The 13,812-nt window shown below is 37.1% G+C and overlaps 1 protein-coding gene across 6 annotated transcripts in view; it reads right to left on the bottom strand.

Moving 5' to 3' along the window:
• The window catches only part of LOC102691813 (coiled-coil domain-containing protein 91), a 156,367-nt gene that overhangs the window by 114,253 nt on the left and 28,302 nt on the right, over positions 1 to 13,812 (bottom strand). For all 6 annotated transcript variants that reach the window (XM_015352944.2, XM_015352945.2, XM_069192356.1 and 3 more), the window contains 2 exons: positions 10,559 to 10,602; positions 4,810 to 4,891 (listed from right to left, as the gene is read on the bottom strand). In XM_015352944.2, the coding sequence (XP_015208430.2) occupies positions 4,810 to 4,891; positions 10,559 to 10,588 (112 nt within the window). In that variant the 5' untranslated portion in view covers positions 10,589 to 10,602. The remainder of the gene's footprint in view (positions 1 to 4,809; positions 4,892 to 10,558; positions 10,603 to 13,812) is intronic.

The following is a 13,812-nucleotide window of genomic DNA, read 5'->3' as shown; positions in this document are numbered from 1 at the left end:
TTACTTGCAAAGCTGCCATTAGGGAATTACATGTCCAATGTATTAAATTTGGCAACAAGCCTCAGTGAATGTCACTGTATACCTTGACCATGTAACTTGCATTATCTAAGATGAATCCAGTCATGTTTATGAGATCTATTTCTAATGTTTCATAATGTTCCCTTGCCACTGAGGAGTAATTCAAAAGAGAGTGGCGATAAACTGCATCGGCTAGAATAACTGTCAGTTCACTGGCACTTGATTGTCCTTGGAAAACAAAATGCACAAAGCATAGCAGACTTATTAACTACAGATGCATTGTCAAAAATTTGGAGCAGTTTTTAAATTTTGTTTTTGTGCAAAATGGTCTGTGGTAAATACCCTTTTCTCAGAGTTGTTATGGGAATTACCCCAACTTTTATCACATTTCTTGTGAAGGCCATGTATTTTGGTTCACATTCAAGAGAAATATTTTAAAAGGAAGTTAGTTAAGATGTGTGTATGTCCCACTGGGACGTCCCACCACCATCAAACTCATACCATGCACAATTCCCAAACGCACAGTCACGGAGCGCATCCTGTATCATGTCCTTAAACCAAACATGCAACACAACACTTTGGTTACACCACAAAACATATACACGCAATATTTTATTCATTCATTTTTAATTTCTCTCATATGTGACTTTTCCAAAATTCCGCAGCATACCCGTTCATGCTTGAAAGCATAACTCTGCACCGCGCCGTGTCGTTTCAGTAACGCAGATATGATTAGCCACAGTGCCTATGCTGATGACTGCAGATATTTGAGTGCTTACAGTGCAGAGAGGGAAAGGACAGCCCTTGACAATAAGGCATGGGAGCACTCTCTAAATCAGTGCCATCTAATACTACAAGTTATTATGAGCACTTACTATGTTGAATAAATACATTTGTTGAAAGAATACAATATAAACCACTAATATAAGGAGTATAATGTGTACTAACATGCTTCATATTCTATTTTCTATTTCTTACCCAACCCTTCTGTATTCTTATAACAGGGGACTAAAATAATTTCCCCCTTTATTTATGAGTTGTCATTTTAATATTTGGAGATAATATTTGAGCAAAACATTGTTTTTCTTGACTGTGCATATTCCTCTCAATAATTAATGGGTAGTTGCATTAATGCATGTAGCTTTTGTTCTATGAAAGAACAAAATCCAGTTTAATGTGGACTTGAAGTGATGATTAAAATTATTTTCTTACTGTATAATCTATTTTAAATTAAAGGATGAAAAATCTGTCCTTCTCAACTAAGGTACTGAAAATAATGGTGTTTGCGGTTTTCTTTTCAAAACTCCCATCTACTAGTAACTTCTAAGAAAGAGATGAGATTAAATCCTGTCACACCCATTCACTTTTAAGTATTTATTCTCTTCTTCATTTGTGCCATGCGAACCCTTTAACATAAAGGTTTGATTTGTACAGAATGTTTTATAAATATTTTGGAGATTGCTTTTTCAAAAAATTAGATTTTCTAAGGTTTTATTGGTGAATAAGAGTCTTAATTTATAATGGTTTTTGCAGTTCTATGCCAGTGTCACCTGGGGAAATTATTTTTTTAACTAACCTCGTCTTTGAAGTAAAAAACTGGTCAGAATAAACACATCTTCCACCCAACCCTAAAACATGGAAACTGCTTAGAATTTGAGAGACTGTTGAGAATTATCTCTTAACTTCTGACATTTGCTTAGAAATGGGCAGGAAGGTAGCACAGTGGTTTGTATTGTCACCTTGCAGCGCTGGGTTTAATTCCTGGGGTGCTGTTTGGAACATTTATTTCCTTCCCATGTTCATATGGGTTTCCTCCAGGAGTGAGAAGAGGGGAGGCCTATTAGTAGTAGGCATAGAGGCATCTTTCATGGTCTATAATATAAAGGATCTCAGCAATAAAACAAGACCAAGACAAAAACTGGAGAAATGAGAATATGAGAATTACAGTATATAACCGAGGCTTAAGACAGGATGTGGAAGTGCTGACTGCCTTGAAAGATCTTTCTTCTGCATAGCTCCTGACGTGTTCCGATCATCTGTCCCACAAACAGAGGAAGTTATCCACTGTTTGACAAAATGTGGCCTCTTAACACTGCTACTGGATCGTCTCCAATTTTTGTAGGTGACATTCATATCAAGATGTAGCGAAATAGGACTACCTACTGCATAAATCACAATGGCCACCAGACTGCTATTTTTTAATAACACTTTAAGCTATCTTTGCTTTGGGACCACTGCACCATTTTGCATGAAACTTGGCAGGTTTTCTTACACTCAGAGCTGCACCTCACAAGATGCAGCAATACGTACTATATTATTGTAGCAAAGGAGTTGCTGTGCCTGCTGTTGTCCGTCTCACACCAATTGCAGCTCATGAGGCAATTTTCTGCAAACCATGCTGTACAACAGAGAGGCAAATGACAACACTCAGTGAAAGAGTTTTTGGTTTATTTTATTTCACTCAGAGTGTTAGTCAATCCATCTCCCTGCTGCCGTCATCTTTCCTGCACCGCAAACCGCTTCAGTGCAAAAACTGTTTGTCCACTTTGTTGTAAGACTTGGTAGGTCTAATTCTAGTTTCCCCTGGTACTTGAAGTTCAATTACACTGCTAAAGTATGTGAGTAGGGACCTCTCTTAAAGGTTGTGTAGTTTAAGTATTTGTTTTCTGTAATCGTTTATGAGCATTCAACAAAGAAAATTCATCATTCAATGTTAGCACTACATGCACAATCACATTGAATAAAAAAGAGCTTCCGTACTGGTTATGTCAGGCCAGTTTATGTGTCTTAAACAGAAAAGTAAGACTTTATCATCATGTTTAATACTGTTAAATAATTTTCTGCTCAGAATTTACTAGTATATCAGAGAAAACTCTATATTTAGAACTTTAAAAAATTAAAAGTGGTGCTTCACATTTCAGGTTTGCAACCAAAACTATGGTATACAGTATATCCGATATCGTGTCTGATTTCATTAGTGAGTTTATATTTCAACTGTTGTACCAGTTACACACTGATCCATGCAGATTTTTTTACCAAAAAAGTCCTTGTCGGCCCGTATGCACTATGGCATGGAGTCCACCATCAACTGTAATTCTGCAGGAAGGATTGCAACTATCAATTTTTCACACTTGTGTGATGGAGGTGGAAAGAGCTATCTCTGGCGTTATTCCAGGATAACCCATGAATACTTAATTGGCTTAAGATCTGATGACTGTAATGGCCATGACATATGGATATCATCAACCCGATGGGAAACTGCACATGCTCTGTGGTGAGCACCGCCATCCTGCAAGCATCCCTCCCAACAGGAAAGTAATTCTGTAACATGCGGTGAAGATTACCACTCAAGCTTTGACCCTTTCTTCCAAGGCTTGAGTGCACCCAAACCATGCTAAGAAAAATGTGCTTCACAATATTATAGAGCCACCAGACCCCTTCACTGTCGGAACCAAGCACTCAAGGCTGTACAGATTCTACAGGTTGGAGCCACACGCGCACTCATCTGTTTTTCGAGAACATGGAGAAGGATGATTCATCTGACCCGACCACATTTCGCCGCCGCTCGGTGGCCAATGCCTGTGTTCTTTGCACCACTGGTGTAGCAGTTATGCATTGCTAGGTGTGATGAGCAGTTTGTGCACAGAAACACGACTATCTGTCACCTGTCAGTGGACTCTCTTTGAGAAAACTGGCTGCTCATGCCCCAGGTTGAAACGTGCAGCCAATTAATCTGCAGTTGATCGCCTGTTTTATCTTACATACTAAATTAACACCTGGATATCCTGACTCTAGAGCCATAGATACATTTGCCTGTCAAAGGATAGCAAAGGTGATCTGTCTAGGTCACTAAAGCTCTTGCCAAACACACTACAATCATCTCCCTTCCAAAGTCACTAAGGTCCTTATACAGCCATAATTATAGGCAATCAGGCATATCCGGACTTTGTATACATGAGCTTAAGTACACTACAATGTGTCGCACCTAATTAATACATGAGCCACTCCTGTGTGGAAGCTTTTGCTTTTAGCATACTTGGTATCCCTCAGTTACAGTGGTGTTTTACCATTTGTTTGCCTACTGCCTGTATCTTTCATGAGAAACAGTGATGCATTTCATTTATATTGTAGTCAGCAGCCATATCACCCTGCACGATCGGCAACCCACTGAAGCTCAGCCGGTGTGAGCCTGGTCAGTACCTGGATGAGAGACCTCCTGGGTAAAACTAAGATTGCTATTGGAAGGTGTGTTAGTAGGAGGCGTTCACCCTGCGGTCTGTGTGGGTCTTAATGCACCAATATAGTGATGAGGACACTATACTGCCAAAAAGGCACTGTATTTCAGACATAAAATCAAGGTCCTGACTCTCTGTGGTCATTAAAAATCCCAGGGTGTTTCTCAAAAAGTGTAGGAGTGTTACCCCAGTGTCCTGGCCAAATTTCCCATTGGCCTTTATCATGGCCTCCTAATAAACCTCATCTATGAACTGACTTCATTATTCTGTTCTTCTACCCACTGATAGCTGGTGTGTGGTGAGCAGACTGGTGCACTATGGCTGCCGTTGCATCATCCAAGTGGGGCTGCATATTGGTGGTGGTGGAGTGGAGTCTCCATTACCTGTAAAGTGTTTTGAGTGAAGTGTCCAGAAAAGCACTATATAAGTAAAAGGAATTATTCATTATTATTTAATAATGCATGTAAAATAATAAAACACTGGAGCACTGGAAGGCACTGGGAACAAGTAATGTCAGAACAAAACGCAGTGGCTGTCCATTGAAGAATATATTTACCTGAAGAGAAAGCTGCCCATGGTATTGCTGGCGAAACTGGATGTTGTGCGTTTGTATCCCCAAATTCAAACGTCTCAGCAGCCTGGAAAATCAAATGAGTTTGTTTTTGACACCAGACAACAAAAGCCTAGTTACACTGCACATGATAACATACAATGAAAAAACATATCAAAAACTTTTCTGAACTGAAAGTGTATATATTGGAAGTTCTAAAACACAAGGATTGTCAATGCAAAAACAACAATACAGCACAAAACATAATACATTACAGCACTAGAAAAGGCCTGAATGCTGAAATCATCAGTATGGTGGAATTGTGTTAGAAGAGCATTATTTAGTCCCGGTTAAGAATTAATGTACTTTCTTTGGTAACATGCCTCCTGGAAAAGGGCACAAAAATGTTAGACAATATGTCCAAAAAATAAAAGTAGCACATTTAAAAACTTCTTTGGCAGGAATGTTGTTGTTTTTTCCAGACACAACAGAAATACCATTTGTAACTAGAAAAATAAATCACAATCTGTGTCAAGGCTAGGAAAAATTATTTGATTTGCATCTTCATCAATGCTGATACTGAAGACCTATGTAGTGGCAATTTGTATACATTCCGGAATTACTATGATTTTTTTCCTTTATTGAAAATCTTAAATCACAGTATTTTCCTTTACAAATGAGACTTCGCTCAGTATTCCACATTAACTCAGACTGTAATATTGCTCTTTTGTTCCAGTCCTGTTGGTTCATCGTGTTTTTCCATTTTTTGGAATAAACAGTTTTAAGTGCATTGTGAAGTAACTTAAAATAACTTAAATAACTTACAAAATAAAAATAACTGTACTATGAGCTTGCCTTTTAACATGCTGTTGTAGAAAATTAGTTTAAATTATTAGTTTACCTGTGCATACACCAAGAAAGAGAAACTTTTACGCATGTCTTTATATTTTTAACCCATAATTTCTTTTTCTGAGACAAAACCATTTGATTGTATTGGAATTGAATCATTTAAAATAAAATGTCCTGGAATTACGTTTGGTAATAACGTAAATACACCTTTTATTCATTCCTTATTAACGCTTTTATGGTCATTAATCCATGACATTGATAATAAACTAGTTATAAATACTGTTATTAACATAACTTTCAGTTTTCTTGTGAGGTCACTTTTCTCATTAACAATTACAAGTACAGTACTAACATTTATGTAACTAGTCTATAGTTGATAGACTTAAGCTAATAATACCTAAATAAACATTAATGAAGTATTTGTTAACAATAATTACTGAACCCTAACATAAAATGTTGCCATTTTTTCATTACAATGAGACTTGCTGAGCATACACCAAATAAAACAAATGGTTTTCCATTTTATAGTATGTTAAAAACTCATTCACCATCTCAGAAAATGTTACACTACAGCTAGATTCCAGTTTGCTCATGCATGATCTGTAACAGCAGATCCCTTTTCATCTGCAGAACTTGACAAACTATGACACCCTTTCTCCGTTTGTCATGATTTCCCAATCTTCTATTTTTGCTTTTGACCGTTTTGCTTATAAAATGAATTTAGAAAATGCTCAAATATCACATTACATAGTCTGTCAACACTGGTACGAAATAATTACTCATGCTGTCATTCCTGAAATATCTGCCAATTGTAATGAGGTGTGCTGCCATCCACTAAATGGTGCTGGATCATATTTAATTAGGGTATCTACTGAAAGTATGACTAAACAACAGAGATTAGTGTCATTAAATCCTGACCCCAATCTCCACCAGTCTTATGTACTGTATGTATAAAGGAAAAGAAACAGACGAAATTGGCTAAATAATTTTAAGTTTACTGTAAAACCTGCATATATGAATATATTTATAGGTATTGTATAACATATTAATAATAAACCACATTTTACACAACACCTTTTTTCTGCTAATCATAGATTTACCTCAATATTACATGAACTCACTTGTAATAAAACAAGCTTTAAGAATATATTTAATAAAATGCGGTTCAATTTGGAGTACAAAAAGGGAGAGGCACATTATAATAGACTAGACACAATTCAGTTCAAATAAGCTTATATAATTTAACACTATGGAGACATGTAGAAACAAGTTCATGGTTGAATGTTGCTGAGCAAATCTGGTTTTGTAATAAATTGCTTTTACTTTCATAAATTGCTTTATTCTGTCCCACTAAACAGCAGAAGGTTTTTTCCAAGTGATCTCTTTCTCCAAAATAATGTTAGCAGGAAACCATTTTGCACCAAATGGTGTTACATTATTATAGCTGTTCAATACATCAGAACTCCTGATCAAGAGCTAATACAAAACATTGAATCAATTTCTCAAAAGGCACTATTGGGTCTTGCATTAATAAGTGAATTGTTCTGCAAAGATATGACCGTCATCATTCAAACTAATATGTAACTATGTTCCTTATATAGTGCATCCTAATAATTATGGTTCCACCTGGTGGTGATTTTTTTTTCCCCTGCCTTCAGAGACTCCCGACCCCAAATGTGTACCTTACTTTCAAACACAGTGGATTCACGCCTAAATGAGATGGGTATTTTTTTTCAGAAGCAGCTGTACGGCTTTATAATCACCTTGAATATATATGTGGAATCCCTGAAAATGAGTGAAATTAAAACTCTCAGCAACATGCCACTAATTTTTACTGAGGCAGCGTTCAGGAGAAATGGTTAGGTTTCTCCGTTTGTTAATATGCTTACTCTAATAAATAGCATCACTTAAACCCACATGTCTGGTAAACAAGTGTTGGTTGAAATCTGCTTTCATGAATGCTGAATTCAAGACTGGTAAGTACAGTTTAATGTTAAAGATTAATTTTAAACAAACTTGAGTTTCAGTCCTCAAATCTGCCCCTTTAAAAAAAAATGCAGTAAATTCAGTAGAACGAAGGGTATACTATAAAAATATGATGTCATGTTTCTCTCCACTGCTCTACGTACATTTAGTTTGTCTTGTTTTTATGAGGTGCACCACAGCATAGAGCCAAACCTCAGAGCAGAATACCACATTTCTGGCCTTTAAAGGAGGAGAAGGGAAGACTTTTAAATTAAATAGTGTTGGAAAGGTTCCTTCCCATCTGGGCAGAGAACCGCCCAGTTGTCCGGACACTGAATCACTAGTTGAGCCTGTATCATTTTATCTCAGTGTTGAAATTCATTGAACCAGCCAAGTAAGCAAATTAGGTATGTACTCTTAGGTACTGAATGACCTGGTAGCTGGAAAACCTAGGTGGTGTGGTTTAGGAAACTATTAATATACTGTAGAAGGAAGAGCTAGTAGCTGGGAAAAAGAGGTACCAAAGAACACCAAAGACAATATGTGGTACATCTGGTACCTTGCAATCGTACTGTATCCTTACTGTGGTGTCCCATTTTGTGAGATTACAAAGACAAGCAAACACATTTTTAAATATCTTATAAAAAATGTGAATGCTCAAACTGAAGACTTCTAAGGGTAAGATACCAGCTATAGCAAATCTTAGCAAAAACTAAAAAGAAAAAAATTGAAAATATGTTGATTGCATAAGTATATAAGCAATATTTTTTACACCAATGTAGCTTTGACATGCTACTTTTAAAGGTGCTATATAAACCATTTTCTGTTGTTTTAAGCACCTTTGGTAGGATTTACACTATCAGGTTTTTATAAGTAAGACTTTACTAACTTTGCACACTTTACCAATCTACCACATGTGGACTCGCAGCTGATTTCCACAAGCTGTTAGGCGATCACTTACAAACAGCCATTTTCAAGTTCACGTTCCACAGAATCCCAAAAGCACTCAAGTCAAGACTTCACTGGGCCGCTTAAGTACATTCACTTTCTTATTCTTAAGCCGATCCAGAGCAACTCTGGCCTTGTGCTTTGGATCACTGTCCTGCTGAAAGGTGAATTTCTGTCCCAGTTTTAGGTCTGAAGCAGGTTTTCCTCTATGAATTGCCAATATTTGGCTCCATCTATGTTTCCATCAGTCTTGACCAGCTTCCCAGTCCCTGCTGATGAGAAACAGAACTATAAAATAATGCTGCCACCACCATGCTTGACAGCAGGGATGGTGCTGACTGAGTGATGCACTGTGTTGGTTTGCCTCAGATGTAACGCTTTGCATTTAGACCGAAGAAAATTCAATTCTGTCTTCTCTAATCACAAAACCTTCTGCCACACATTTGTAGGGGTTTTGAAATGGGTTTGTCATCCTGCTATACATGCCAGCTTTTTGAAGGGATTGGGATATTGACGACCCCTGGACATTTTCTCCCATTGGATTCAAAGTGTTTACTTTCCCAGCTGCTAGGTTTTGAGGGACAGCCTGAATTAGGCAGTTTCTGCGTGCTTACCAATTCTTAATTATAAAGCTCACCATGCTGGTAGAGATATTAAAGGCCTTTGAAATGTTCAATACCCTTCTTCTCCTAATCTGTGCCTTCATACAACTTTAACCGAAGTTATTTTGAAAGTGTCTTGGACTTAATGATAGTCTTTATCTGACATTCACTACCTGACTAAGAATCCATAAGGAGATGGGTGTTTGCATTCTGAAAACATGTTAACCTCTATTATTTCACACTGAGACCACTCCAGGAATTGTATGCCTTTTTAAGGTACCTCTTTGCCCATAACTAAGTTAGGTTTGCCACAGCAAAGGTTTGAACACTTTTTACATATTTTCTTCTGTCTTTGTTTTCTCATTTAAATGCACAGTGTGCCGTGTATATAACAAATATTGTTACTTCAAAGTGCCAGGACTGCAAACTTTAAAGCAATAAACTGTATGAAGTTTGTGATTACTTTTACAAGGCAGTGTCTGGAGCTGGTGTACAGTGGGACCCAAAAACCAGCTTACACAAAGAATGTGTACTTCTGCAGTAGGTGTGGTATGATTCTTCTGAAGATCGAATTGGAAGTGTCATGAATAAATTATGCTTGTTTTAAGTCTGCATTATTATGGGAACTACAGTGCAGCCCTGGAGGATTGTTTCTTTCAGCAAGTCTTACAGGAAGGCTATGATCAACACAGAACATTTTCCAAAGTCTGTGTTTCACATCTGTGGAAAAGGAACCCTGATTAAACCCTGCGACACATATTCAAAAGCAGTTGCAAGACTGATTGATTACGTTATGGAACTCTACCGCTTAGCTATGTGAGATTGAAGACATAGGGAGCTTGAAACATTTACCAAGAAACAAATTAATATTCCACACACACTAAAAAAAGTAATGGAATTGCATTTAATTTGCTTAGAAAGATCTTGTATGAAAACAGAATTCATTTCCCTGAAGATAATTAGTATAATTCCCAAACTACACACATCTTTCTTTTTAGGTCTCTGTACTAATTGTACATGTCTGTAATTGGTGTCATCATTATTCTGTAACAAATAACTACATGCAGTAACATGCCAGATGGTGTAGCTTTGATCATGTTTTATTGCTTGCCTGCCCATGGTTATTTAAGACTGCCCAGGTTTCTTGGCATCCTTCTTCAACCCCCATTCACCTCCAATCTCTCCACTGCACCTTCCCAGAAATCTCACCTGGCAGACCTTCATGTGTTTTATGAGCAGCAGAAAATACTTTGAAGGGGCATCCATACATTCAAACTCCTAAAAACAGGTTCATTACCTGACGCCCTCCCGTCTGCTTACAACGAAAATCCATAATTTGCACGTTACAAATAAATAAAATGTTTAATGTGGAACGTTTTTTAAAAACATACCTCGAACCCGCCAAAATCATCGTCATCCATTCTTCGGCAAACACCTAGAAGGCAAAAAAACAACAACCCCAAAATTAAACTTTCTTTATAGAACAAAGAAAAAACTTTTTGACATTTACATTTCTGAGATCCTGAAAGAGTTCTTTAACTCTTTGTCAGTCTGAAGGGACCAACTTGAGGGTTTCCGAATCCCCAGACAAAATTCTTCAGAGGGGTGGAGGGAGCAAGGCTGAGATTAAGAATTGTGTGACCCCTCCAGTTGTTACTGGAGTCTGTCCTCACAGGATTTCAGTATTTGGTTTTCCTAGGACATCTTCCGGACCCTCGTGACTTTTCTGATGTATTCGGCATATTAAGCAAATACTCTTGTAAAAATAAATTAAATTACAATTAGATTACTTCCATTCCCAACTTAGGTAAAGGTTTATTTCAGCATGTTTTTCCATAAGTAAGGTTATTTTAGAAGCGCCCTTTCTCACTTGTTCCATGAGCAAATACTCCGTGTTATATTTATAAACAAAAACATTTTGCTTAATGAACAAAACATTTTACAAAACTAAAATTAAGATAATTAAACATTAAAATAACTATTACATATACACAGAATTTGGTGCAACATTGTAGACAGAATTGCTTTTTGCAAATTTATAAATACATTTCATTGCCCTACACTGTACCGATCTGTAATTAAACACAATATGAAATACATGACTAAGGGATGGGTTAGTCACAATTTTTAGTGAAAAGGTGTGAAGTGATATGCAGAGGTAACCATCATGTACTGTATGTGAGAACAAAGCACATAAAATGGCGTCCTGGTGGATACTGGTGATGGCCGCATGGAGCTTACTTCACACTAGTCATCTGCAGAGGGTACACAAGTGGAATTGAAGTATGTCAAGTACAGTACCCCACAGAGGGGGTGTATATTATTAGTAGCAGTATTAGTTGCATCAGAAGAAGAAGGCTGAGAAAAAATTATTTAAGTACCTCTTTAAAGCATTGATATAACCTTTGTTTCTGTCATCTCAGTCCTTGTGATTTTAATGATGAAGATGAAAATACAAATTTAGGGGGGAAAAGTGGAAGACTAGGTTATATGGTACATGTGCACTTCAGGTATTCATTTTCTGTTATACTGTATATGTCACAGGCCCACTAATCGACACAGTCATAAACTGCTCCTGCAGGAATTCAATCAAGAAACAAACTGTGTTAGGGGAATTTAACTTGGGTAGGAGAACCACTGCAGACATTTCTGATTCTATATATTTGGCGTCCTTGTATAACCAGCATCTACTCATAGCCTCAGAATAACTTTATGTCACCATCCTTGTTTTATTAACCCACCCTCCTAAAACAGAACAGATTGTTGTGATTGTTTACTACACACAAAGTCTGTAATTTTTTTAAACATTGTTCAAAGATCCAATTTCTGCGTATGTCGTCTGTATTTGTTATGGCACTACTACGCCATGTGCTTATGTTTTCCTAAACAGGGCTGTTCACACATTGTAGGTTTCATGCACTATTATTAAAAACCGCATTTTAAAACAATTTATTTTTAGCAGTCTCAGTTAGAAGTCTTGAATCACAACTTGGGTACAGACACAGTCACCAGTTCCCTAACCTACAAAACCAGCACAGCTATTAAAGTCTTGTAAACTTTTTTGATTCCAAAGACGAAGACACCACTAGACAAGTGCTACATATTTAAAGTATTTTCTCAGTCTGTAGCATTAATTTGGGATCACTGCGAATGCGTTTTAAGACTCTCCTACCAGACGAGACAAAGTAATTACAAGAATCATTTAAAAATTCAAAGCAGACCTTGGCAAGACCCTAAGCTCCTTGGCTTGGCTGGTTGTGCTCTAAAGCATAAAATCAACACTCAAAAAACCAGAAAACCATAACTTGGTGGGTGACATTGACAGCACCGTGTTACCACGAGACTTTATGTAATGTTTAAGTTGTTCATCTTTCCAAGGCTTTGATATAGTTCTATTCCTCTTGTACACTGCACTGGTTTATAGCATTTATGATTTTTCAGGATAATCACCGATGATTTATTCAAAAGCATATTGTAATATTGTACTTACATATCTCTTGGAGATATAATCCCTCTCATGTACGATTCAGGCTATCTCAAGTGATCTACTGAACTTGTCATATTGTTGGAACAAACAAAACTTTTATTTCTATTCAAATAAATAAGTTTGATAAAAATAAGAGTACCAAGCACATCATTTGAACACCTTCTAATGTTTCCTTGTGTGTCTGAGTATTTGTAATGGTAAAACTGAAAATGTAAGCAAGTTAAGGAATGAGAGGAAGCCATTCAGCCCCTGTTATTCATTTGGTTGTTGGTAATTTATCGATCCTAGAATCTCACTCAGCCATTTCTTGATTGATAACAGAGTGTCAGGTTCAGCCATACTGGTGGGCTGTTTGTTCCAGAGCCGATGACTCATGGCACAAGACGTGCCCGAAAAGTAAAGCATCTGGAACAAATGGATGAGCCAATTAAAATGAAGTCAAGCCATTTAAAGCATTGCTGTTAAAGTAACTTAGAACTCATTGCTTTTGACAATTTCAAAGCTTCAAAGAAGCTTACTCTGGGGGGTTGCGAGTTGAAAGATGTCTGTGGAAGGGTGTGAGCTCAAGACAGACAGATTGCTGTGGATGCGTATGAGCTCAAGACAGACAGATTGCTGTGGATGGGTGTGAGCACTTCTGTGGGCAGTGTTGACAGAGAGAGCTGCTTTACTCTGCTTGATACCAAGTGTCACACAGGGCATTGGCACGTGTATTTTTCCACAGGAAAGCACACATGGTCTTCATCTCAATGATGCTGGTTCAAAGGCTGCAGTTTGGATGCCAAGTTGACTAGAAAATAACTGTTACAATTCTAACTAAAATGTAAATAACTGGAAAATGTAAATAAAGAAAATGGGGTAAAAAAATATCCAGCGATTCAGCAAAATAAAGCTCTTTATTGAATAAGAAAATAAGCAACAGGTCCATACAATTCTGTCAGATTTCAAGCCTGTAATCAATAGGTCTGCATGAGAACACCTGGATTTTTCACAGATGATGGGTAGTTGCAGTCTTTTAAAGTAACAGGTCTGAACAAAATCAGACATCTGCAGGTGTCTTTTAAAAACTACATTAGTTCTATTTGAAAGGCTAAAAGCAGAAATGTACAGTAAAAAATAAAAACACAAATCATTATAAAAAATCTGTTGCTGTTCTGG

This window comes from Lepisosteus oculatus, chromosome 7, assembly GCF_040954835.1.
Source record: "Lepisosteus oculatus isolate fLepOcu1 chromosome 7, fLepOcu1.hap2, whole genome shotgun sequence".
Lineage (NCBI taxonomy): Eukaryota > Metazoa > Chordata > Actinopteri > Semionotiformes > Lepisosteidae > Lepisosteus > Lepisosteus oculatus.
Note: the sequence above shows the minus strand (reverse complement) of the source record. Positions and strands in the feature narration are given on the sequence as shown.